At 39.5% G+C, this 25619-nt stretch overlaps 1 protein-coding gene across 2 annotated transcripts in view; it reads left to right on the forward strand.

The window, feature by feature from the left end:
• The window catches only part of LOC308618136 (ubiquitin-conjugating enzyme E2 E2), a 349746-nt gene that overhangs the window by 289827 nt on the left and 34300 nt on the right, over window positions 1-25619 (forward strand). For both annotated transcript variants that reach the window (XR_014015969.1, XM_081235585.1), the window contains one exon: window positions 11136-11283. Coding sequence is in view for 1 of the 2 variants with exons in the window: in XM_081235585.1 (XP_081091711.1) it covers window positions 11136-11283 (148 nt within the window). In the remaining variant the exon portion in view is untranslated. The remainder of the gene's footprint in view (window positions 1-11135; window positions 11284-25619) is intronic.

Consider the following 25619-nt stretch of genomic DNA (forward strand, 5'->3'; position numbering starts at 1 on the left):
TGTGGTTAGAAATTGAATTGGGAATTGAATACGGTGTCCCAACTCCCAATAGATTTGCTGCTCAGGATGGGGGAAAGTTTCTAGTTGCATCTTTTTCTACATCTATACTTCCAAGGAACTGAGAAAGACCTTTTTAAACTTCAATGTCTATGGTATAAAGTGTTTTTATTTTTAATCATTTAAATTGTGCTTGAAGCTTTTACAGCGTAGCTCTGGCCCACAGCCAAATGGAGCAGTGCTCTGGTCTCAGTCACAGCAGGGCGGGGATCGTGTTCACACATCGTGGTTTCTAGGTGATGTTTCATTTTCATTCCCGTACTGCCAGTTATTCAAGGTGAAATCTACTTCCAGTTTTTTTGTTTTTTTTTTTAGTTCAGGGAGGTTTTTTGTTTTGTTTTGCTGATGTGTATTTCTTAGTGTGTCTTTACGATTTGTGATTCCCCTCCCTTAAAATGGATCTTTCCAGTTTTTATTTTGCCGCTAAGACTTTAAAATAATCTTAGGATGTGTTCATTGTTGGGACAGTGCTCTTAAGTCAGTTTTAAGAAAAGAGCACTTGAGGTCTCTAGGAGGGTGGTAGGACTAACATTTTTAAGTGTGCACTAAAAACTGTTCAGATAAAGAGTTTCATAGTGAGTCTGTGGCCAAGATCCACTTGAATGATGGTAACCCTGCTATTTTGGGACCTTTGTTACATGATTCACTGATTTATGGCACAGGGGCTCCAAATATTTCCTCTCTGGGTCTCCATGGAAAGTCTTTTTAAGAGGAATGTATTTCTCACTGATCTCATACTTCCTCAGTAAAATCACAGTGGCATTTATCTCCTGATCAAGACATTTTTTTGAAAAATGGAAGCTGTGTTAAAAATAGAGGTTATTACTGAAATCTTATTTGAATTGATTATTTTTACTGTCATTATCAGCTTTCCGGCTTTGAGGTAGTTATTTGCTTTACAACATTTTTCTAAATTATGTGTAGACTCCGTTGGACAGAAATACTTTCTTAAAATATTTTCTTCTCTATCTCTATTCGTACCCTACATGACCTCTCTCCCCGTTCAGAACAGCTTTCTGTCTGTGGATGGCATGTAATCTCCGCTCTAGAGCAGGGGCATGGGAGAAAGAAAGCATGTTTAAAGTTCAGGTGACAGGGAATTATTGCATGAACACGTGCATCCTGCAATGACCTTGTAGAACTAGGAGAGGTGAAGGAGGGAGAGGGGATTCACACTGCTCCAGCTCCTGCTGGGGGCCAGGCCTGGTGTTAGGAGTTACCTTGTACTACAGTCATCACAGCCTCTGTGGGGATAGCTGTTGTTTCCCCATTTTTGCACATGAGGAACCTGAATCCCAGAGATGCTACGTTGATCTGTCCAAAGTCAGGATTCCAGCCCAAGTCCAGCTACTCCCAAAACCATATATTCTTTTTACAGTACAGCTCCTGGATCTTGGTACTAGAATGGGCCTTAGAAATCATCTAGTTTAAGTCTCTCACTTTGTCAGGAAATAGAGGCTCAGAGTAGCAAGCAACTTACCCGAGATCATTCACTACCTAGTAGCATTTTTTTTGTGCTGTAGTCAACACAAAGAATCTTATTAACTCTTTCTAAAATTACTTTTGTAATAAGCGCCAGTCTCCTCATCTTTATTTTTTTGTTGACTTCAGATCCTTTTTTTTTTTTTTTTTTTTTTTTGCGGTACGCGGACCTCTCACTGTTGTGGCCTCTCCCGTTGTGAAGAACAGGCTCCGGACACGCAGGACCAGTGGCCATGGCTCACGGGCCCGGCCGCTCCGTGGCATGTGGGGTCCTCCTGGACCGGGGCACGAACCCATGTCCCCTGCATCGGCAGGCAGACTCTCAACCACTGTGCCACCAGGGAAGCCCATGACAGAGCTTTTAAGGTACCCTTTTTAGATAAAGAAAGGAGGCAACTGGAAACTATATATACAAACGTGTTTGTTTCCTGTAGCTGCTGTACCAAATTAACTCAAACTTTGTGGCTTAAAACAATTGCAGTTTCTTTCTTACAGTTCTGGAGGTCAGACTAAAATTAGGGTGTCAGCAGGGCTGCATTCCCTCTGGAGGTTTCAGGGGGAATCTGTTTCCTTGCATTTTCCAGCTTCTAGAGACCAGCAGCATCCCTTAGCTCATCCCTTAGGCCTCTTCCCTCACATCACTCCGACGCCTTCTTTCTGTCATCACATCCCCTACTGATCTTCCTGCCTCCCTCTTATAAAGCTGTTTTGATTATATCAAGCCCACCAGACAATCCAGGGTAATCCCCCCCTTCTCAAGGTAACTTAATCACACCTGCAAAGCCCCTTGTAAAGCAGCATATTCACAGGTTCCAGGGGTTAGTACAGGGACATCTTTGGGGGGATAGGGCTTTATTCTGTCCAACACACACACTCACACACACACATACACACACATACACGCGTGCACACACACACACATATGCCTGTGTGGGTATTTATGTATCACACATAAATTAAGACCCCTCTCATCCAGAATTATCTGGGAATTAGCCATTCTGGATAAATTAGTTTTCTGTATCACTATATGCAAATCACGTTTTTAAACTTTCTTAGTATATGGAAAATGTGCTGTCTTCCTGTCTTTGAAAACGGGATCCTCAGTATAATTTTCCCTCTCCTTGAGGAATTGAGCGCGCCATTGTAAAACATCAGTATTGAGTTGAGCTTCAAATACAGCGGTAAATGCAAGGGCAGGAACAACCCTGTGATAATTCTGGAAGGCCTATAAGATCTGCAAGGCCATAAAAAACATTGACTTTGCTTGGCGTGAGGTTACGGCTGTCACCATGAAGGGGCTGGAAGAACCTTTGCCCACAGTAAGTTCACGATTTTCGTGGATTTGAGGAGGTGGATGACGAGTCCGAAGAGGTCTTCAGCAACCTAGTGACCCTCAGCGAGAAGCTGGAGCCAGATCTGCAAGAAGACAACTTCATTGAACTCCCTTCTGTGCAACACCAGGAACTTACTAATGAAGACATGATGGATTTGGAGGCTTAGAGAAAGGACGAAGAGGGGCAAGAGGAAGAAGAAGTAACTGAAGAACCGAAGGGATTCACGATGCAGGAAGTGGCAGAGGATTTTCTTTATTTGAGGCGGCACTGTAAGTTTTTGAGGTACGGGACCTGAACGTAGAACGGTACACGAAGGTTGCAGCAGCTGCTCAGAATGCAACCCAGTGCTACCGTGTCACCTATGACGAGAAAAAAAGAGCTACTACCCAGACATCACTGGATCGTTTTTTCAAGAGGGTGGATAGAATTGGATCCAGCCAGGAAGCAGATCCTGTGCCATCAGCGTCAGGCGTGAGCGACATTGCAGCTTGCCCTCCGTCCCCTATTGCTGTCGATCCTTCAGCTCTGCCATCTCCCTCCTCCCCTCCCTCCTCCGGTCAGTAACTCTTCCTGCTGTTCCCTCGATGCCAGCCCCTGACTGCCAGCTGTTGTACTGTACTACTGTACTTTTCAAGGGACTGTACTGTAAGATTAAAAATGTTTTCTTTATTTTTTGTGTTTGTGATTTATGTATTATTTGTTTGAAAAGTATTACAGGGCTTCCCTGGTGGCGCAGTGGTTGAGAGTCCGCCTGCCGATGCAGGGGACAGGGGTTCGTGCCCCGGTTCGGGAAGATCCCACATTCCGCGGAGCGGTTGGGCCCGTGAGCCATGGCCGCTGAGCCTGCGCGTCCGGAGCCTGTGCTCCGCAACGGGAGAGACCACAACAGTGAGAGGCCCGCATACCACAAAAAAAAAAAAAAGAGAGAAAAGTATTACAGCCTATTACAGTACAGTACTATGTAGCCAGTTGTGTTAGTGGGATACCTAGGCTAACTTTATTGGATCTCCCAACACATTACGTTTGTATGTAAGGGACTTACTGTAATTAGAAATTGGCAAAAAAAACATACACATCCTCTCTCATGGAAGAGAGTATCCAGATAACAAATAATCACATGAAAAAGTGTTCAACATCATTAGCAGCTAAGGAAATGCAAATTAAAGCCTCAATGAGGTATCACTAAACCCTATCGGAATGGCTAAAATAAAGCATGTTGATAGCACTAAATGCCAGCGAGGATGCAGAGAAACTGGATCACTCTGCTGGCGTGCATGTAAAATGGTACGTCTGCTCTGGAAAGAAGTCTGGCAGTTTCTTATAAAGCTAAATATGAGTTTACCATACATCCCAACAATTGCACTCTTGGACATTTGTCCCAGAGAAATAAAAACTTACGTTCACACAAACACAGAGAAATGTTCATACCAGCTTTATTTGTAATAACTAAAAATGGGAAGCAATCCATTGTCCTTCAGTGGGTAAATGGTTAAACAAACTGGTACATCCATATCGTGGATTACTACTCAACAGTAAAACAACAAAGTCTTGATACATGCAACAACTTAGATGGATCACAAGAGTATTATGCAGAGTGAAAAACATCCAATTTCAAAAAGTTACATCCTGTATGATTTCATTTATATAGCATTCTTGAAATGACAGAATTATATAGAGAGGAATAGTGTTTGTTGGGAATTCAGAAGTGGGGGGAGGACTGTGGCTAGTGAAGGGTCTCACAAAGGATGTTTGTGATGGACTGTTCTGTGTCTTGACAGTGGTGGTGGGCACACAAATCTACCCCTGATACAATTGCATAGGAACACATATATCCATCAGTGCATGTAAAACTGGTGATGTATGGGAAGGTCAGCGGACTGTGTCGGTATCACTCTCCTGTGATATTGGGGGAAAGTGGGGGAAGGATGTAGGTGATCTGTCTGTATTCTTTCCTACAACCGCATGTGAATCTGTACTTAGCTCAAAATTAAAAGTTTTTTAAAAAAATAAAAAAACAGGCATTGAGGCTGAACAGGAGAGCATGGACTTTTGGATCAACAAGGTTGTGTTCAAATTCCGGCTCCACCACTTACCAGCTGTGGGACCATGAGCCAGTTCTTAACCTCTCTGTGCCTCAGTTTCTTCATTTTTTTTTACCACAATAAGTTTAGTGAACATTCATCATCTCATATAGATCCAAAATTAAAGAAATAGGGAAAAAATTTTTATTAAAAATATGTATTTTTATTTTCATAAACCCTTAGGATTTGCTCTCTGAACCACTTTCATACATAACAAACAGCAGTGTTAATTATATTTACCATGTTGTACATTATGTCCCTAGTGCTTATGTATCTTACTGGGAGTGTGTGTCTTTTTTTTTTAATTTTTTGTGGCTGCCTTGGGTCTTCATTGCTGCGCGCTGGCTTTCTCTAGTTGTGGCGAGCGGGGGCTACTCTTCGTTGCGGTGCGTGGGCTTCTCATTGCAGTGGCTTCTCTTGTGGTGGAGCACGGGCTCTAGGCGCGTGGGCTTCAGTAGTTGTGGCACGCAGGCTCAGTAGTTGTGGCGCATGGGCTTAGTTGCTCCGTGGCATGTGGGATCTTCCCGGACCAGGGCTCGCACCTGTGTTCCCTGCATCGGAGGCGGATTCTTAACCACTGAGCCACCAGGGAAGTCCCTGGAAGTGTGTATCTTTTGACTGCCTTCATCCAGTTCCCCCTCTGCCCACAAATCTGATCCGTTTTCTGTGAGTTTGTTTTTGAAGTATAGTTGACCTACAACACTGTCTTAGTTCCTAATACACAATATAGTGATTCAGTATTTCTATACATTTCAAAATGATCACCACAATCAGTCTAGTTACAATATGTCACCATGCAAAGGATATTACATTATTACTGACTATATTCCCCACACTCTACATTTCATACCTGTGACTCATTTATCTTGTAATTGCTAGTTTGTCATGTACCTTTAATCTCCTTCACCAATTTCTCTCCTCTCCCCACCAGCCTCCCTTCTGGCAACCACCTGTTTGTTCTCTGTATCTGTGACTGCTTCTGCTTAGTTACGTTTGTTCATTTGTTTTGTTTTTTAGATTCCACATATAAGTGAAATCATACAGTATTTATCTTTCTCTGTCTGATTTATTTCACTTAGCATTATACCCTCTAGGTCCATCCATATTGTTGCAAATGGCAAGATTTCATTCTTTTTTATGGCTGAGTAGTATTCCAGTGTTTGTGTGTGTGTGTGTGTGTGTACACTACAACTTTATGCATTCATTTATTGATGAACACTTATGTTGCTTCCATATCTTCTATTGTAAATAATACTGCCATGAGCATAGGAGTGCATATATCTTTTCAAATTAGTGTTTTCGTCTTCTTCTTCAGATAAATGCCCAGGAGTGGAATTGCTGGATCATATCATAGGAATATAAATTGGTGCAGCAACAATGGAAAACAGCATGGAGATTCCCCAGTTTCTTTATTTAAAAAAATTTTTTTTGTTTTATTGAGATATAATTGACATATAACATTGTATTAATTTTAGGTGTACAACACACTCATTTGATACATGTATATATTTTGAAATAAGTACCACAGTAAGTTTAGTTAGCATCTACCGACCTCACATACTTTCAGCTTCTTTTTAAAGTGAGTACATCTCCAAAGAGGATATACAGACTGCCAACAAACACATGAAACAATGCTCGACATCATTAATCATTAGAGAAATGCAAATCAAAACTACAATGAGGTATCATCTCACACCAGTCAGAATGGCCATCATCAAAAAATCTAGAAACAATAAATGCTGAAGAGGGTGTGGAGAAAAGGGAATGCTCTTGCACTGCTGGTGGGAATGTGAATTGGTACAGCCACTATGGAGAACAGTATGGCGGTTCCTTAAAAACTACAAATAGAACTACCATATGACCCAGCAATCCCACTACTGGGCATATACCCTGAGAAAACCATAATTCAAAAAGAGTCATGTTCATTGCAGCTCTATTTACAATAGCCAGGAGATGGAAACAACCTAAGTGTCCATCATCAGATTAATGGATAAAGAAGATGTGGCACATATATACAATGGAATATTACTCAGCCATAAAAAGAAACGAAATTGAGCTATTTGTAATGAGGTGGATGGACCTAGAATCTGTCATACAGAGTGAAGTAAGTCAGAAAGAGAAAGACAAATACCTTATGCTGACACATATATCTGGAATTTAAGGGAAAAAAATGTCATGAAGAACCTAGGGGTAAGACAGGAATAAAGACACAGACCTACTAGAGAATGGACTTGAGGATATGGGGAGGGGGAAGGGTAAGCTGTGACAAAGTGAGAGAGTGGCATGGACGTATATACACTACCAAACGTAAAATAGGTAGCTAGTGGGAAGCAGCTGCATAGCACAGGGAGATCAGCTCGGTGCTTTGTGACCACGTAGAGGGGTGGGATAGGGAGGGTGGGAGGGAGGGAGATGCAAGAGGGAAGAGATATGGGAACATATGTATATGTATAACTGATTCACTTTGTTATAAAGCAGAAACTAACACACCATTGTAAAGCAATTATACTCCAATAAAGATGTAAAAAATAATAAAAATAATAAAAAAGATAAAGTGAGTACAATAATAATACTTCCCTCCTTTACTCATTTTGATGATTAACTGGCTCAGAGTAGTCTGAGCTAGGTTCTTCTCTTTTTTTACATTTTATTGGAGTATAGTTGATTTACAATGTTGTGTTAGTTTCAGGTGTACAGCAAAGTGATTCAGTTATACGTATATATACATATATCCATTCTTTTTCAGATTCTTTTCCCATATAGGTTATTACAGAGTACTGAGTAGAGTTCCCTGTGCTATACAGTAGGAGTTTGAGATTAACATACACACATTACTATATATAAAATAGGTAACCAAGAAGGATCTACTGTATAGCACAGGAAACTCTACTCAGATAGGTTTTTAAAATATGGTATTATAGACAAAAGCCACTCACCACGTACACTGGATCATAAAAGTATTTTGTCTTTTCATCTAGCACTTAAACAGCTAGGTACTCTCACTTCTCTGAAGAATTTTAATATCACAGTTATTATCTATTTTATTAACTTCGGCCCATTCTTCTCTACTTTCATGGGATTTACTCTATCCTTTTTTCTTCCTTTGGACACATCTCAGGAAACTTCTTCCTCTTTAATATATGCATTTGAAACTGTAGATTTCTCTTTCATTAACTGCTTTAGGCAAATCACAGATTTTGGTATTGGCAACTCAACGTTTTCATTGTCCCTCAGTTATAAACATAGCTGATTTTTTTTCTTTGATCCAAGAATTATTTGAAAATGTATTTTTCAGTTTGCAAACGTATGAAGGGGGACCTTAATAGTCTTAATAATTTTTGGAAATATGTTAAGCTTTCTTTGTGGCTTAGCATGTGATCAGTTTTTATAAATGTTTCTTATGTGCTTGGAAAAGAATAAGTATCCTTTAGTTGTTGAGCATGGAATTTCATCTTCATTCAGCACCTTGATTTTGTTAATTTGGCTTTTCATATTTTCAGTATCCTTGCTGTGTTTTGGTCTGGTTGACCAAATCTACTGCAGTGACAATGTCCCTCTTTGACTGTAGATGTGTCATTTTCTCCTTACAATTCCTCCAACTTTTGCTTTTTATATTTTGGGCTATGTTGTTAGGTATAATACATTCAGAATTGTTATGTTTTCCTTGTGAATTATTAATTTCGTCATAATGCAGTTATTCTCTTTATTCATTTTTGCCTTAAATATATTTATATGTTTTGCCTTAAGCATGTATTTGATCTGATAGTAAAAAAAAAAGCTCTTTTTAGCTCTTTTTTAGTTAGTGTTTGCATAGTCTATGTGCCCAGGATTTAGAATTCTCAGGGGAAACACTTTTCTCCCAATTCCAGTGCCCAAGTTCTCTCTGGCTAGTGTCTTAGCTCCCTCTCCCATGAGGCATTATCTTTTCAGGTTCAGTCATCTACTGAAAGACTAGTTGCTCCGGTGGCCTAATTTATGTAAGGGCTCTCAATTCCAAACCCTCACCACCTACAGACCTAAGGTTTCATCTTCTTTCTCCATGAGGGCATCAAAACCCAAGCCCCACCCCTGGCAGCTACACTGTCTGCTCATGTGCTAGCTGTAAGTTTTGGTTTTCAGTTCTGGCCTCTGGGGATGCCCCTCGCCCATTCAGCTATGCATTTTAAAGACTGTTAGTTATATTTTCTTCAACGTTTCTGGGTGTTTGGGATGTGTGGGGTTGGCAGGGATATCTCGAGGTTATCTGGTCTGGCGTGTTGCTAACAGGGCTAGTGCTCATCTAGCCTGAGAATGGTACCATGTGTTGAACAGTAATATTGATAGAAGGCCCTTTCTGACCTTGACATCATAAAAACTCAGCAAATCTGATGTTTGAGTAGCTACTGGATGCTCTGGTGGGGTGGCAGCACCTACAAAGATCTGCCATGTGTGTGTTTCTTGGTTCAGAGTCATTTTGAACTTAGAGTACCAGAAGGACTGGTCTTGAGAACACCAAGATTTTTTAAATATTCCAGCTTATAAATTTGAGGACACTTACAAACATGATATTAGTAAATAGCATTAAAATCTTGTTGCTTACATAAGACTTTTGTATTGATAAGACAGAATTTTATCAGAGTTACAAAACTGATTTGGACTTAACTTTTTCAATCAAAGTTCTTGAAAAATTTTTATAAGCATGTTTCAGAATTATGCCTAAGCAAAGTACAGTGGCAATCTAGCTATTATAGGTAGGCTGCACTAATATTACATTCAAAATACAGAATTTAAGGAGGAAAATTATAACATACAGTTTTTCCATGAACTAAGTGTCTTATTTACATACGTTCCCTAGTTCATGTTTTTAAACTGTAACATAGAATAATGTTTATTTCCTGTTTGTAGTATTGCCATGTGGTTTTTTTTAATTTAATAATGTGCAAAATCCTTCAAATAACTGGAATCTAAGAAAAGTTTCCTTTGCCATTTTTATTTTTGAAAATGTCTTTCTGTGAACTTTTTTTCGAGCCTTGAGTTAGTTTTCCCCTACGAGCATTCCTGCCGTTTCACCAAGAGCAAATTCAGCCCCCAGAATGTTCGTTAAGTGATTAGACTCTTCATCAAAAGCAGAATGTCATGATTTTGCCGCTGGGGTTTAGTCAACTCTGTGCCCAGAATGAGAAGTTCTAAAATAATGATTTTGTTTATTGATTCTTCTCATGTGCCGAAGGAACAATTAAGTATAGGGTCAACCGGTGACCATTGGATTATTTTGTCTAATAAATGGTGTGTCTACCAGTCAGAATGGCCATCACCAAAAAGTCTATAAACAATAAATGCTGGAGAGGGTATGGAGAAAAGGGAACCCTCCTACACTGTTGGTGAGAGTGTAAATTGGTGTAGGCACTATGGAGAACAGTATGGAGGTTCCTTAAAAAATTAAAAATAGAGCTACCATATGGTCCAGCAATCCCATTCCTGGGCATATATCCGGAGAAAGCCATAATTTGAAAAGATACATGCACCCCAATGTTCATTGCAACACTGTTTGCAATAGCCAAGATATGGGAGCAATCTAAATGTCCATTGACAGAGCAATAGGTAAAGAAGATGTGGTATATATATATATATGTGTGTGTGTGTGTGTATATATATATATACACACACACACACACATATACAATGGAATATTACTCAGCCACAAAAAAGAATGAAATAATGCTATTTGCAGGCACATGGATGGACCTCGAGATTATCGTACTAAGTGAAGTAAGTCAGACAGAGAAAGACAAATATCATATGATATCACTCATATGTGGAATCTAATTTTAAAAATTGATACAAATGAACTTATTTACAAAACAGAAACAGACTCACAGATTTCAAAAACAAACCTATAGTTACCAAAGGGGACATGTGGGCAGGGAGGGATAAATCAGAAGCTTGGGATTAACATACACACACTACTATATTTAAAATCAATAACCAACAAGGACCTCTACTGTATAGCACAGGGAACTCAATATTCTGTGATAACCTATATGGGTAAAGACTCTGAAAAAGAGTGAATATATGTTTATGTATAACTGAATCACTTAGCTGTACACCTGAAACTAACACAACACTGTAAATCAACTATAATAAAATTTTATGAATAAATAAACAGTGTGTCTATTTATATCAACTTTACATTTTCTTCTAGGTTACCTTCCGAACCAGAATTTATCACTGTAATATTAACAGCCAAGGCGTGATCTGTCTGGACATCCTGAAAGACAACTGGAGTCCGGCGCTCACCATTTCTAAAGTTCTCCTGTCTATCTGCTCTCTTCTTACAGACTGCAATCCTGGTAAGAGATTTGTAATCCAGTGTAGAATTGGAGCTACTCAAAGCTTGAATGTCAGTCCTTAGTAAATTGTTTACCACTGCCAGTACTACCACTAGCACTATTATTTTTATTCTTATTGATCTTAAATTTTCATAGTTTGTAACTGCTTTCTTTTCCAATTCAGTCTGGTCATTGGTCTTTCGAAAACTTATTACTTGCCAAGAACGAAAAAGCATAGTGTGATAAGCATGAGTGAAAAATCATTTTAGATGGGGAAGTGCATTTAAAGAATGTGTTACCTTCTGCTTTCAAATAATAATAAAAATTCAAATTGAATAGCTAGATATTTAATTAGGTGCCTACCAGAAGATGTTCATTTGGGAAACGTGGGCTATTAAAATCCGACAGCCACCAGGCAGCACCACACACACGTCACCATTTTTGCATCTCAATAATCATGCATCCTTACAAGCTATTAGGGCCAAAAAACTCCTGAACTAGGAAATACCCAAAAAGTCAACGAGGAGATACAGCTTCCCAGGAAACCTGAAAAGAGCCTATGGCCAAGCCCTTGAGGCTTGCTGGTATGCTTAATGCTGAAAATTCTTACTTCCTGTTTTCCTAGATGCGCGATTACATGTCTTTGACCAGCTTCTTTTAACTAAAAGACTAACCAACTGCCAATTTTTTTACATATTTGGGTGTATTTTGGAAAATACAAAAATCCAAAGGTTTTTCACTGGGGTTTTCATTGATGTTCTCAATGAGAAATTCTTCATTGAGTAGTTAATTAATAGTCTTAATGTTTTCTGAGATTCCATCTACTATGTTCAGGAATGAACTCACTAGATAAGTGAAGTTTTAGATGAGAGAAATGGCAAATGGGAATCGAGGTCTCTCTTAGGTCCCTGGCTGGTTAATAAAACATGAAGAAATTATCATCTTTTCCATTTTTGTATGTTTGTTGTTTTTCAGTAATAAAAATTTTTTTAGTGAAGGCATTTAAAAACAGAATCTAATTAAATTGTGATATTGTAGACCATATATAACAAATTAATGGTTTTAACACCAAAAAGAAAATATAGTTGTGCAAGATCATTATAAAATTTTTTTAATTAATTCATACTTCATGCCAGATAGTGAAGTTCAATCATGATGTACTAATTTAAAACTAAATGACAAATACTTTGTTTTTTCAGTCTCACTATTCCTATTTCAATCCTATTTGTCTCTGTGACACTGTATAACCTCATTTGGAGGTCTTGTCTTAAAAAGGCTTTTTGTGTGTGTGATATTTCCTTTTGGAAATGTTGCAACGTGGGACTACATCTGCCTCCCCACTCTCCAAAAGGTACTTCTTATGGGGTTTGCTGAAATTTGGAGAGGAGGGTTTTTTTTGTTTGTTTTTTAGAGAAAAAAATTATTTTGAGAGGTAAGTCACTTATTCAGGAAACTTTTGGTGTCAAGTACACCTTAAATTCACAGTGTTATATGTCGGTTATAGCTCCATAAAACTGGGGAAAAAAGAAAGAAAGCAAAAAACACTTCTGAGACTCTACTATTTATGAGGCACTTCTGAGCGTCACACAAGATGAATAAGAAGTCTTCACTTCTTATACATGGAATAAGGTGTCACTTCACACTTAGAGAAAACTTGGTGCCGAGAGGCAGTCCTTACCCCAGAGGGAACCACGTGAGCTAAAATGGACCCATCACCTCATTCTCTTCTCTATGGAGGTGACCCTGCGCTCCACCAGAGCCTTCTCTCAGCAGTCAAGAAAGGTCTCCGTTCCGTAAGTTCGAGTTTTTTCTGTGTCTCAGAAAATTAGAGACACATTCTGCAAAAAAAATAAAAAATCACCCCTGGCTAAAGCAAAATCACATAAATAGGATAAATAGGTTTTGAAAATTATGCTATGAATAGTAAGAAAAAACCTAAAGCTAGTAATGTTCCTTGAGTGTCACCAACTAGAGATAGCCTATCTGGTATAAGAATAGAATACTATCTGTAAAATACATGGTAACAAACTAAGTGTTCATACTTTAACACACATAAAAAAGGTTTCTAATCGGCACATCATTTACAGGTATGTTCACACCTCTAGGGTTTTAAACAAAGTTATCAAAAACAAGTCAAAAAAGTCCATTGTTTTGTTCAGTGGATTTACTGCACACTTTTCTGGTACACTTCCTTCTAGTCTCTGTTGATTTTTCTCCCTAGATTTATGTTCCACTTCAATCTAACCTATTTCCAAGCAGTCACAAATGTGAGTTTGGTAGACTGTGAATAAAGCTTTCCCCGCTCTGAGTCTGCAGACCTACTTTAACACCAGAAATGCTGTAGCTCAGAAGGAGGCTTTGCATGAAGACACAGATGTAACCCACTTTATAAGGGCTCCCACTCTTGTTCCTACATGAAATGGGTTTTGTTCATCTCTTTTCATATTTTTCTCATAATTTACATTTGTCTCTTTCAAGAATTTTTGGTCCATTCAGAAACAGATGTTTTGTGTTTCAGTGTGGGGCTACACACCCTTTCTTGCATGGTATTGATAGTCAACAGATGTTGATTTAAAAACCAGCTCCACTGTTTATTACTTGTGTGACCTTGTACCAGCCATTTAACTTTCCTCACCCTCCGCTCATTATATCAAACGGACATTATCCTCAGCTGTACCTAGATCACAGGATTCCTGTGACTTTAAAATGAGATGGTGTCTGTGAAAGCCCTTTGTAAGCATAATGGATTGTTCTTGGTGTTATCTCTCAGAATTTCTATTTAGGACTCCAAATGGGCATCCATTTGATGTGATAAGTACCCTCTCAGCTGCATTTAACTGAGAGAAGATAGTATTAAATAATCTCTAACAAACACCACCTCCTCAGCATGGACCCTCTTGGATTTTTTAATCTGAAAAAAAGCCTAGTCCTGAATTAGTGGTGCCAAGACTATATTATCTCTTGGGAAAGATTATCTGTCAGGTGGCAGATGTCCAACCATTACCAGCCAGGTGACGGGTGCACCAGGGGTAACTATTCTGTTCCCAGCAGGTCTGTTCTAGGCAGGTCTCCCTCTTCACACTTCACAGGGGTGTATATTGGGCCTGCTGTGACACTCTGCTTTGTCAGGCATGGCTGGCTGCCAGAGTATGGCTGTGACACACTGCTGGGAGCAAAGGGACAGCCAGAGGAGTGGAGGTGGATGGGCTCAAAAGGTCAGCACCAGCCTCCCAGATCCTCTGACTGTGGTCCTGTTTGGTGAACATGATTTAATCCATGAATTGCTGAAGTTTACAGTAGTAAACACATTTCCATCTTTCATGGCAGAGCCCCTATGGGCAAACACTCTATTCTCAAGCGTATATAAAATTTAAGCTCTGTTCTATTTAATGTCATCTTTCGAAGTTTGTTTTTGCTGTTTTGTGGTTGCCTTTTCAAACTCTGAACTGTTTTAGCATATCCTTTATATGAAATCTGTTGATTTATTATTTAAAATCTGCCTATATAATGGTCTTCAGACCTATTAATAATGGGTATTTTCCCTCATACAAAATGAACTATCCTGAGAACACTGACACTTATGAGATAAAATAAGGTCAACAGTTTTCCTGTCCCAAATGCTTTATTCACAGAGTAATGTCCAGAAATATTACTAATTTTTTTTCATAAATCTGCGTAACATCTGGCATCATTAATCTCAGTTCTTTCTGCTCTACTACGGTTGCTTTCTAAAGTTTTATGAACTTGTTTGATTCTTTTGTTGTGGTGGTGGTTCCCTAAGTGCTGAAATGGAAGATGTTGGCATTTCATAATATGGGGAAATTCTGAAAAGACAACTTGGTGGTTATAAACTTTTTTGTTCCACACTCTCAGTTCCTTTGTACCTAAGCCTCTATTTCTGTGGTGTGTTCTTAATAGAACCATCCAGGCCTTTTTTTGTTTGTTTTTTTTGCTGAAAATCTCTACTGAGCTGCTAAGCTTTCCCCTTCATTCTGACTGTGGCCATCAGGCTACTAACTCCTCTCTGCCTCGGCCTTCTGGTCTGTAAAATAGGCATAATGATAGTGCCTACCTCAGGACACATCATGAGATTCTTATGCTCTTGTGAACTGGTTTGATTCTAAATGCGATTCTGACACTGTATCATGCAAAAATTCTGCCCCCCAAAACATATACCACTTAGGAGATAATCGGAAATTGGAAAACCAAGTATTGGATATTGAGGAATGATTGCCAGAAATTTTTAGGCATAATAAAACAGAATTGTGATGCTGAATTATTTATCTGTCCTCTCCTTTTAGAGATCCATACTGAGTGCTTTGCAAATACACTCTGTGTATTTCATTCCCTGATAATCTGCTTCACACTCCAGGCTGCCTGCGGTGAGCCTGGCCAGCAGGGTCCCGCGTCCATAAACAGCCGAGAGGTCTTCGTCCACCACTTTTCAAGCAGGCAGAATGCCCCAGGCCAGGTCACTTGAAGATGCTCTGAGCACACCCACAGTCGTCACACTCCTCCCCTCCCCCCATCATCTGCCAAATGAAATCAAGGATCGGTTACTCCCAGTCTCAGATTTATGCAGATCTTTATTAGAACAACAAGTGGAGCTAAGAATGGCAGCTAATTAACCCTCTGCCTTACACAGCGATTAAGCCAAGGATGCACGCAGCTGCAGCTTCCCTGGTGAGAGTTCTGTTCTTCCCAGACGCAGCAAACAGAGGGAGGAATCTGCTCCCCGGGACCCTTTGATAGGGTTCAAATGCCCTCCTCCTTCCCCAGCATCACAGCCCTTAGCTCCAGACCTCTTATGGCCTGTTTTTAACCAACTAATACAATCCTTATCCACCAGTTGTCTCAGATACATTAACTTTGATTGTTACCAATTGCTTGTCTTTGCCCTGGTTATGATTCCGTAGTAAATTGTGTTACTATTAAATATTGAACTTTTTGATAGTGACTGCTGAGGGGTGGGGACCATAAAATAGGATTAATTATTTCAACACAGATGTATTTGTGTGGATTATTTACACTACGTTTGTGAGCTCTTAGGCTGATGCAAGGTACACAAATGGAATTTAAGAGAATTCTGTTGCTTACAACAGCAGCGCAAACCTTGCTTCCGCATACCCCATTCCACTCCTACACTTGAGAACTGGCAGAGAACAATTTATTTAACTGAAATTTAGGGAAAGCTGTAAAAGTGATAAGCCTACCTGTTTTCAAAGCAGGCTATCTTAACAGGAATGCAAAAAAAAAAAGTTGATTTTTCTAGAACAGACATTACAGATGGCTACGTAGACATCAGATATCTTCTGATACCTATGACTTTTTTTTTAAGTGAGAAACTTATAGTGTAGAAATACACAGTACCACATACAGCTAACTTCAGGCTGTTTTCCTTGTTTGTGAAGAATTGGCTTCTCTTCTAGAACATTACATGTTGAATTCCAAAAGCCATTCCAATCAGTACTTCCAAATATAGATGTAAATAAACTATAATTTGTAGTCATTTGTCTTCCCTGACTCCTTGTACAAGAAAGAGAAAGCTGTAGTTATATGTAGTTAATTAAACTACCTGGTATTTTAAATACCAGGAGTTAAATGGGGACCAAAAAAATGTATAAAGGGCCTTGGGTTCTGGCTCAGTGTTCACTGTAGACTCCTGGGGTCACTGCCCCCTCTTGCCCCATCAGTGCCCATAAGCTTACTCAGATCAATTTGGAAATATGCTGTCTAGGGTGTGGAGGTTCTAGAAGAACTGAGGCTTCATTGAGAAGGATGAATAAAGCCAGGGAATGGGCATCATTAAAAAAATGACGTTTCAGTTTTGCGAATGAAAGAAGTTTCACAGAAATTATTCTATACCATCATAAATTAGGTTAAAAAAAAACAGAAAATAGAAATTCTGAGATATTCACCTTGACCTATATATTTATAATTGTGACTCTTGAATGCTATTAAAAGGATTGTTTCCCTACCTTGTCACTCTGTAAAAAGAAACCCTTTATAGTTATCTTACAAGGTATACTGGTATATAATAATGAAACTGAAAGATCCAGTTGTAACATTTTGTCAAAGGATGATTTTCTAGGAAATATAGAATGATAAAGGAAACTTAAAATTACCTGATCATGGGTTCAGACTTTGGATTGCCATGTAGTGAAATAAGGGAAAAGGATTCCTCTTTGAGACAAAGAGTTGCCAGGTAAGGGTTGGGGGCTTTAGTGTGTAGGTGAAAGACAGAGGTGCAAGTGTCCTAATCAGCCTTTGGTGTTTCTATTGATAATTCACGTAGGCAAGTCTTTTTTTGTTCTTTTCTGGCTGTAGACATAAAATAAACTTTATTTTTAGAGCAGTTTTAGTTTTACAGCAAAATCGAGCAGCAAGTACAAAGTGTTTTCATATACACACACCCACAGCCTCCTCCACTGTCAGCATCCTGCACCAGAGTGTACATTTGTTACAGTCAGTGGACCTGCATATAGGGTTATCCCTCAGTGTGCGTAGATTACGTTAGAGCTCACTTCTGGTGTTGTACACTCTACAGGTTATGTCAAATGCATGATGGTATGTACTATTACAGCACCACATAGAATAGCTTCACCACCCTAAAGTCCTCCATGCGCCACCTGGTCATCCCTTTCTCATCCCTAACCCCCAGCAGCCACTGATCTTTTTCCTGTGTCCATAGTTTTGCCTTTTCCAGAAGGTCATATGTTGGAATCATACAGTATTTACCTTTTCAGATTGGCTTCTTTCAATCAGTAATATGCATTTAAGGTTGCTCCATGTCTTCTCATGGCTTGATGGCACGTTTCTTTTTAGCTCTGAAAAATATTCCATTGTGCAGTTGTAGCACACTTTATCCATTCACCTACTAAAGGACACCTGGGCTCTCTGTTATTTTCCATGGATCTATTTATCTATTCTTTCACAGCACCACACTGTTTTGATTACTGTAGCTTTATAGTAAATTTTGAAGTTGGAAGGTGTCCGTCCTGTGACTTTGCTCTTTTTCTTTAGTATTGTGTTGGCTATTCTGGGTCTTTTGACTCTCCATATACTTTAGATTCAGTTTGTCAATATCCACAAAGTATTGATAACTTGCTGGGATTTTGATTGGGATTGTGTTGAATCTATAGGTCAAGTTGTGAAGAACTAGCATCTCGATACATTGAGTCTTTCTATCCATAACACAGAATAGCTCCATTTATTTAGTTCCTTTTTGATATCTTTAATCAGAGTTTTGTAGTTTTCCTCGTATAGATCTTGTACACATTTTGTTAGATTCATACCTCAGTATTTCCTTTTATCGGGTGCTAATGTAAATGATACTGTGTTTTTAATTAAAAATTCCACTTGTTCATTACTGGAATATAGGAAAGTAATTGACTTTTGTACATCAACTTTGTGTCCAGTAGCACTGTTATAATTACTTATTATTTCTAGGAGAATTTTTTTCTCTCTCAGATTTTCTACCTAGACAGTCAATGTCATCTGTGAAAAAATACAGTTTTATTTCTTCCTCCCTAATCTGCATACTATTTTTTTCATTTTCTTCTTTCCTTCTTCTTAGTTAGGACTCCCAGTGTAATGTTGAAAAGGAATAATGAGGGGGACATTTTTGCCTCTTTCCTGACCTTGGTGAGAAAATGAAAACTTCCTCACCATTAAGTATGATGATTGCTGTAGGTTTTTTTGTAGATTCTTAAAATCAAGTTGAGGAAGTTTCCCTCTATTTCTAGTTTGCTGAGGGTTTTTTTCATGAATGGGTGTTGGATTTTGTCAGATGTTATTTCTGCATCTATTGATATAATCACATGATTTTTCTTCATTAGCCTGTTGATGTGATGGTTTTACATTAATTCATTTTGTAATATTGAACCAGTCTTACACACCTGGGATAAATCCCACTTGGTAGTGATGTACAGTTCTTCTTATATATTGTTGCTAATATTTTGTTGAGGATTTTTGCATCAATGCTTATGAGAGATATCGGTCTGTAGTTTCCTTTTCTTTTAATGTCCTTGTCTGGTTTTAGTATCAGGGTAATGCTGGCCTCAGAATGAGTTAGTAAGTATTCCCTCTGCTTCTATTTTCTGGAAGAGATTGTAGAGAATCGTTATAATTTCTTCCTTAAATATTTGGTAGAATTCATCAGTAAACCCAAATGGGCCTGGTGCTTTGTGTTTTGGAAGGTCATTAATTACTGGTTCAATTTCTTTAACAGGTATAGGCTGTAGACAAGTCTTTATCTAACATAACCATCATTTTGCTATCTTTCCTGAACAGCCAATGTGTCTAGGTTAAAAAGAACATTAGCTGCTTATTATTCTTTTGATAGATCATTGTCCAGAAATGCTGACCTCCAAAACCTTTGTTGCTTTCATAGTTAAATATATCTCCTTCATAGGTTTGGTTCTTTTAAAGATGGCAAAAACTAAACTTTACCATATTTGTTGATATATGGGATGAGATGCACTTAAAATGTGCCCATAAAGTTTCACCTTCATAACTTAAGAAAAGGGCCATTGGGGAAATTGCTCCCAGTGGTAAATATGAAAATACAGCCTTGGATTTATCATCCTCCTGTTTTTTTTCTGGCTTCCATTTCCTTACCTCTGACCTAGGGAATAGCTGTGACCAGGGAAGAGCTGTGCTTTGGTGTTCCTAAAGCAGGAAGATGAATCCTGGGGTCGCAACTGCAATTCCGCTCTCGTGTTAACCATTATGGAGTTGTCCACTCATCCTTTGTAAGGATTCTGATTGGTGTGTCCCACAACAGCGTGTACAGTAAAAATCTCACCATTTCAGTATAATTAAGAAAAGGTCAGCCTGATTAGTTATTTTTTAATGAATTGTAGGAAATCTTAAATGAGTGAAGCCCGAATACTTTTAAGCATGTATAGGGAACATTAGTAAAATGTTGAGACTGGATGCCCTGTAGACTCTGCTTTACCAAGGAAAGGGGTGAAAGTGGGTTTTTCATGTTCAGAAAAATAGAGAAAATGGTTATAATTAACCCTAATATATCCCTCACCTAATACATATTCAAAACTTACCTTTATTTAGGGCTGAGGTATTATTACAGGTTAGCAAGTACTCTTTTAGACAGGCTGACTAGTCTCAGATAATATTGCTTTCCACCATTCATTTTCACGGCAACCCTTTTTAAAAGGGACGAAACAGTCAACTTCAGAACGGGTTGTTGCCTCACAATTATTATTAATATTCATTACTGAAGGGTGCAATGTGTGTTGCTGTGGACAGTAGGCCACTGAGTGAAGTCTTGTTTTTTTAAGGAGAAATGACGATAAACTATTTAAGTAACACATGTTTGAAATCATTACCATGCACTGTAGTGTTTTAATATGGAAACTTTAGAATTCTGAAACATAATAAAACACCTCTAATTGTCCAGAAATGTACTTGTGTGGACAAAACATCAGATGATTAACAGTTTGCCTTTTTAATTTGGATATTTGAGATTGTATTGTCTGGGGAGAAATATCATAATTATGGGAATTTGAAGAGTTAATGTAACCCTACCAATGTCTGGCACCCTTAACAGATCAGCAGTCATCTTTACTTTTCCTTATTTTCTAACTCAGCCTTCAATTCAAAATTGGGCCTGGGGGCTTCCCTGGTGGCACAGTGGTTGAGAGTCTGCCTGCCGATGCAGAGGACACGGGTTCATGCCCCGGTCCAGGAAGATCCCACATGCCGCGGAGTGGCTAGGCCCGTGAGCCATGGCCGCTGAGCCTGCGCGTCCAGAGCCTGTGCTCCACATCGGGAGAGGCCACAACAGTGAGAGGCCCGCGTACCACAAAAAAAAAAAAAAAAAAAAAAGCAAAATTGGGCCTGGGAAGGGGCTGTCAGTAACAGCATGTGCAATAATTCTTATATTAAAAAGAAGATGCTTCTAAAATGTCAGACTAATTATTCCTATCCAACAGCAATAACTTCTTTCTCTTTTTCTTCTCTTTCTGTTTGTCCTTTAAGAGATCCTGGAGCCTCATGCTTATTACGGGTGTTGAATTTCTGGTTGTGTCATGTTGGTGAAGAATCCTGTACTAAGCAGTACAGGACTTCCTTTAAACCACAGGCATATGTCTTTCCACAACAGGTGTGTTCCTAGGAAAAAATTATAAATCAAAATATTTTTGGTGTATTTGAAGAACTTTTCTGCTGCAGCGTAGCCTATGGAGGAGCGAAATGAAGCACTTTTAAACTTGAGTAATGAACGCCCCCATTTGTTTTTTCTTAAAAATGCAAGAGTTTTTTCCCCCTAATTCAGCACTGCCTTTCCTTTGAGGGCATTTCCCCAAATTAGTCATATCGTTTGTGATATTCAGGTGCCTAGGCCAGCTGACAGAAGCCTGCCAGCCATGTGCCCAGTGGGCAAGCATGTAGATAGGACCTTTTCGGGGGACTTAACATCAGTGAAGAGCTTCGTGGCCACACCTTACCCTGGTGACTGACTCTTGTGCAGACTGGCTCCTGTGATGGAAACGTGTTCATCCACAGTCTAATTCAAATACATAAGGGAAATTAGGATAAATGGAGACATAGAGGACCTGTCTTTACAGTATATTGAGCTTTGGATGCCAGCGTTAGGTTTTTAGAAGAAAAACTCTAGAAAAGAGCACTCAGCTACAGTGCATGAATAAGTGCCTGCTTCACTCGGGCAATGACACGTAAGAGTACCAGCCACCCCTGGTCCTCTGTAGAAGGGTGCATTTACCTGAGGAATGTGTACGGTTTTTATCTAGGCAAGGGTCACCTAGGGCTGGTGTATAGTAACTTCAGCCTTATCCAGAATAGTTTTGAGCCTGCAGAGAACACATGCTTTCAGTGGAGTTACATTCCAAATACTGTGAAGAGGGAATTCCCTGGCAGTCTGCGGTTAGGACGCCGAGCTTCCGCGGCAGGGGGCCCGGGGTCAGTCCCTGGTTGGGGCACTAAAATTCCTCAAGCCACGTGGCGTGGCCAAAAACAAAACAAAAACAAACCAACACAAATACTGTGGGTAGCTTAGAGCTGGGATTCATCACATCTGAGTTCAAAACAGCCTGTGTCTAGTTCGGTAAGTTTTTAAGTGAAAGATTACTGTTTGTGGGAGGGTTTTGTTTGCTTGTTTGTTTAATTCTCTGGAAAAGTGATTTAAAGTCGCAGTTATTCTAACCAGGCAAAGAAGCCTTTGATTTACATGCGAGAGTTGCGTTTGGGGAACTCAGTTCTAGCCATGGGTATATTCATAGTGTTCGTCATGGAGGAGGGTATCTAAGGTGAAAAAAAAGGGGGTTCTAGATGCATGTACTCCTTGATTATGTATCTGTAGTGGCTCTTCCTTTTTTCAAGTGGAAATATCTTTAGTGTATTTTCTTGTAAAAATAATGCATGGTTTTTAATTTTTTCTTAAGTCAACTGTCCTTTAAATGTAAGTATTTAATTTTCCTTTGAGGCTCTTTGCACTGCAAACTCCAATTCAGTGGGACTCAGCAAAGTATATTTGTCAGTTAAATTTGTCTCATTATAATATGGTGTAGATTTAGACTCACTGACCTCAACGTTTTAGCCCTGGCTTTGACCCACTTCTGCTTAGCATTCCCTGTGCATATTTTCTTATCCCTTAATTAATATAAATCTAGACATGGATTAGCTGTTGCTACACATTTTGTTACAAAGTCATCTATTGCTGTCCCTGCAATAATAACCTGTAATTTATTGGTTTGGAAGTTGATCTCATTAAAAAGTTGCTGTATATATTAACTCGTGATGGAAATTCTCTTCGATCTACTTTTTAGAAAATGTCACTTGGGAGTTTTCCTTTTTAGAAATCACCAGTGATCTCTTTTTTCTTTAGAGAAACACGGAGGAAATGATGGGGTGGTCTGAATCAGTACTTATCCATTTCTACACTCTCCCCAAACTGAAGTCTTTCTCCACTAAAATCAATTAACGAATGTTTTTCTTAGTGTCAGAATTTAGTAAATTGTCTGTTTTTGAGGTGTTTTTCTCCCCATAAATTGTCTTCAAATCTTTAACATCTGATGGTTTTTTGGGAATTGGGTAAAGCTGCTGAAATATCTGTTCCGTCCTTGTCAGTGAAAGGCTCTGAAAACACAAATAAGAAATTGAAAAGCGAAGCAGACCCTCCGTATAAACAAGCACCATCTTTACTCGCATGGAAATGTGTCTTTTACTCTTTAGCCAAAGAATGATTTAAAGACTATCTTTCCTTTACTTGAGGAATTTCTGAAGAGTCGAGAACATTTAGGGTAGATCTTAATTAACTTTTTCTTTATTATTTCTTAAATGAAGGTCATTTAAAGATAAAGATTACAGTGGTGGAAAAAGGGCTCATTCATTCTCCTGAATCTAGAGTAAAGCAAGATTCGTTTTAAATGATCAGGAAGGAATTATGCAAGACTTGTATATTTTAGGTCAAAGGTCTTTCCTATTCCCCTAGATAACCTCTCCCCGTGGGTTTTTGTTTTGTTTTGTTTTTTACAGTTTAGGACCAGTAATAAGTTTCTCACTCTTTAAAATGTGCCTTCCTTCCTTCTGTGCTCCCATCTTTTTTTACTTTGGTCGTGAGGTAGCACAGCACTGATTTAATGCTTAGTCACCATCACTCCGTTAACCCTTATAATGAATATGCATACTAATTATACGTGCTGCTTTTCTGTACCTCTGTCCATGTTCTTTATTATGACTTACTCTGTTTCTGTTGTAATAATTTTATTGAGCATAAATATTGATATTTTATTGCAAATCATTTGACTCTTTTTGGGCAGAGTAAGGCATATATAAGAGATTAAAGTTCTGCTGTGGTAGGTTCAAGGGGAACATTTCATAACGACCCAGCACTCGCTGTTTGGCTTTATTTACAGCTTCAGTCAGGAGAAACATAACTGCGTCAGGCTCTGCAAAGTGGTTTCGTTCCAACAACGAGAGGTATTTTTTTCTGTCTGTTGTCCAGCTGTCCTGTGGTCTGTAGGTCTCCACACACACAGAAAGGTACCCGCTCTTAATTCCAGGCAAGGATTTGCCCCGGGTGTCTTTTCTGTCACTTAGAATATGTAGAAATGATGAGATGATTACGGAGCTGGGACTAGTCTGTGTCATTCTCTTAGATCTTCACTATATGCCACTTTTTTTCTTTTCTGGCTGCACCTCGCAGCCTATGGGATCTTGGTTCCCTGACCAGGGATTAAACCCACACCCCCTGCATTGGAAGGCAAAGTCTTAACCACTGGACCACCGGGGAAGTCCCTGAGTTACGGGGTGTTGTTGTTGTTGTTTTTCTCTATATGCCACTTTTGAAACTCCAAGTGCTATTTCTTGGTTGGTTAATTTCTTTTGCAATTCAGACTTCTCTCCCCATTCAGTCCGTATCTGTAATGTCATGGTTTGTTAATACTTGTTGTTGGTCAATGGGATCATTCTCACATTTCCTGTCAGAAACACCTATACCTGGTTTACGAATGACATAGCATGGATTTTACCTACGGTAAATTTTAAAAGCGGATACACTTTTAAAATGTGATAACAGCATGAAACACCCTCCAGGATGTTGACCGTCCCCCCACCCCGGCCTCCCCGACTCGGAAGGACCCCTCAGCCCAGAGGCCATGGGCCTCGATAGCTTTTCTCTCAGCCCAAGTCCCCGTGTGGCTGTCACATTCCCCATTCAGGTGACCCTTCCAGGAGGACCACCTCTGAGATCACTGACACCACCCCGGAACACCGGGAAGGCCCCTCTGTGATCACACTGGCTGTTAAAGAGTCTTTATGCACAGAGGACTTGTTGACGAAGCAGCTCTGTGAGAAAGCTGGAGGGAAGAGTGATGCTCTTGAGGGAGAGCCCTAGACTCTCTCCTCCTGCAAATAGAAGCAGCCAGTGTCCGGTGAGCCACACTCCCACAGCGGCCTGTTCATCACCGCCTTCGGAAGAGCGCCACTTTCAGGGATCGTAGGAGAAAAAGTGGTCGAGGAAGAGAACGGACCACATCAGAGGTCATCCAAAAAGCAGTATAACCCAGATCATCTTTTGAAAGAGACAGGTGCTGGAGCTTCACAAATGCTTTCTTACTCACCTTTGACCTGCCCTCATTAGCCCAGGGACTATGCTGCGCTTTACTTCCTGGGCTTCACGATATAAAAACAGAGCATCTCTGCACAAACCCCACCTGGGCCCCAGGCTCTGATTTGACTCCTCACTCAAGCGTGAAGGGCCCCCCTATCCTCCGAAGCAATCACTGAGCTGGATGCAGGGCAAAGTGAAGGGGACCAGCACATACTTATCTCTTGAGGACAGAGCTTTGTGGTGGTGTCTCCTTGGTTATTCCTTC

The sequence above is a fragment of the Mesoplodon bidens genome (assembly GCF_964165515.1).
Source record: "Mesoplodon bidens genome assembly, chromosome: 5".
NCBI classification, from domain to species: Eukaryota; Metazoa; Chordata; class Mammalia; order Artiodactyla; family Ziphiidae; genus Mesoplodon; species Mesoplodon bidens.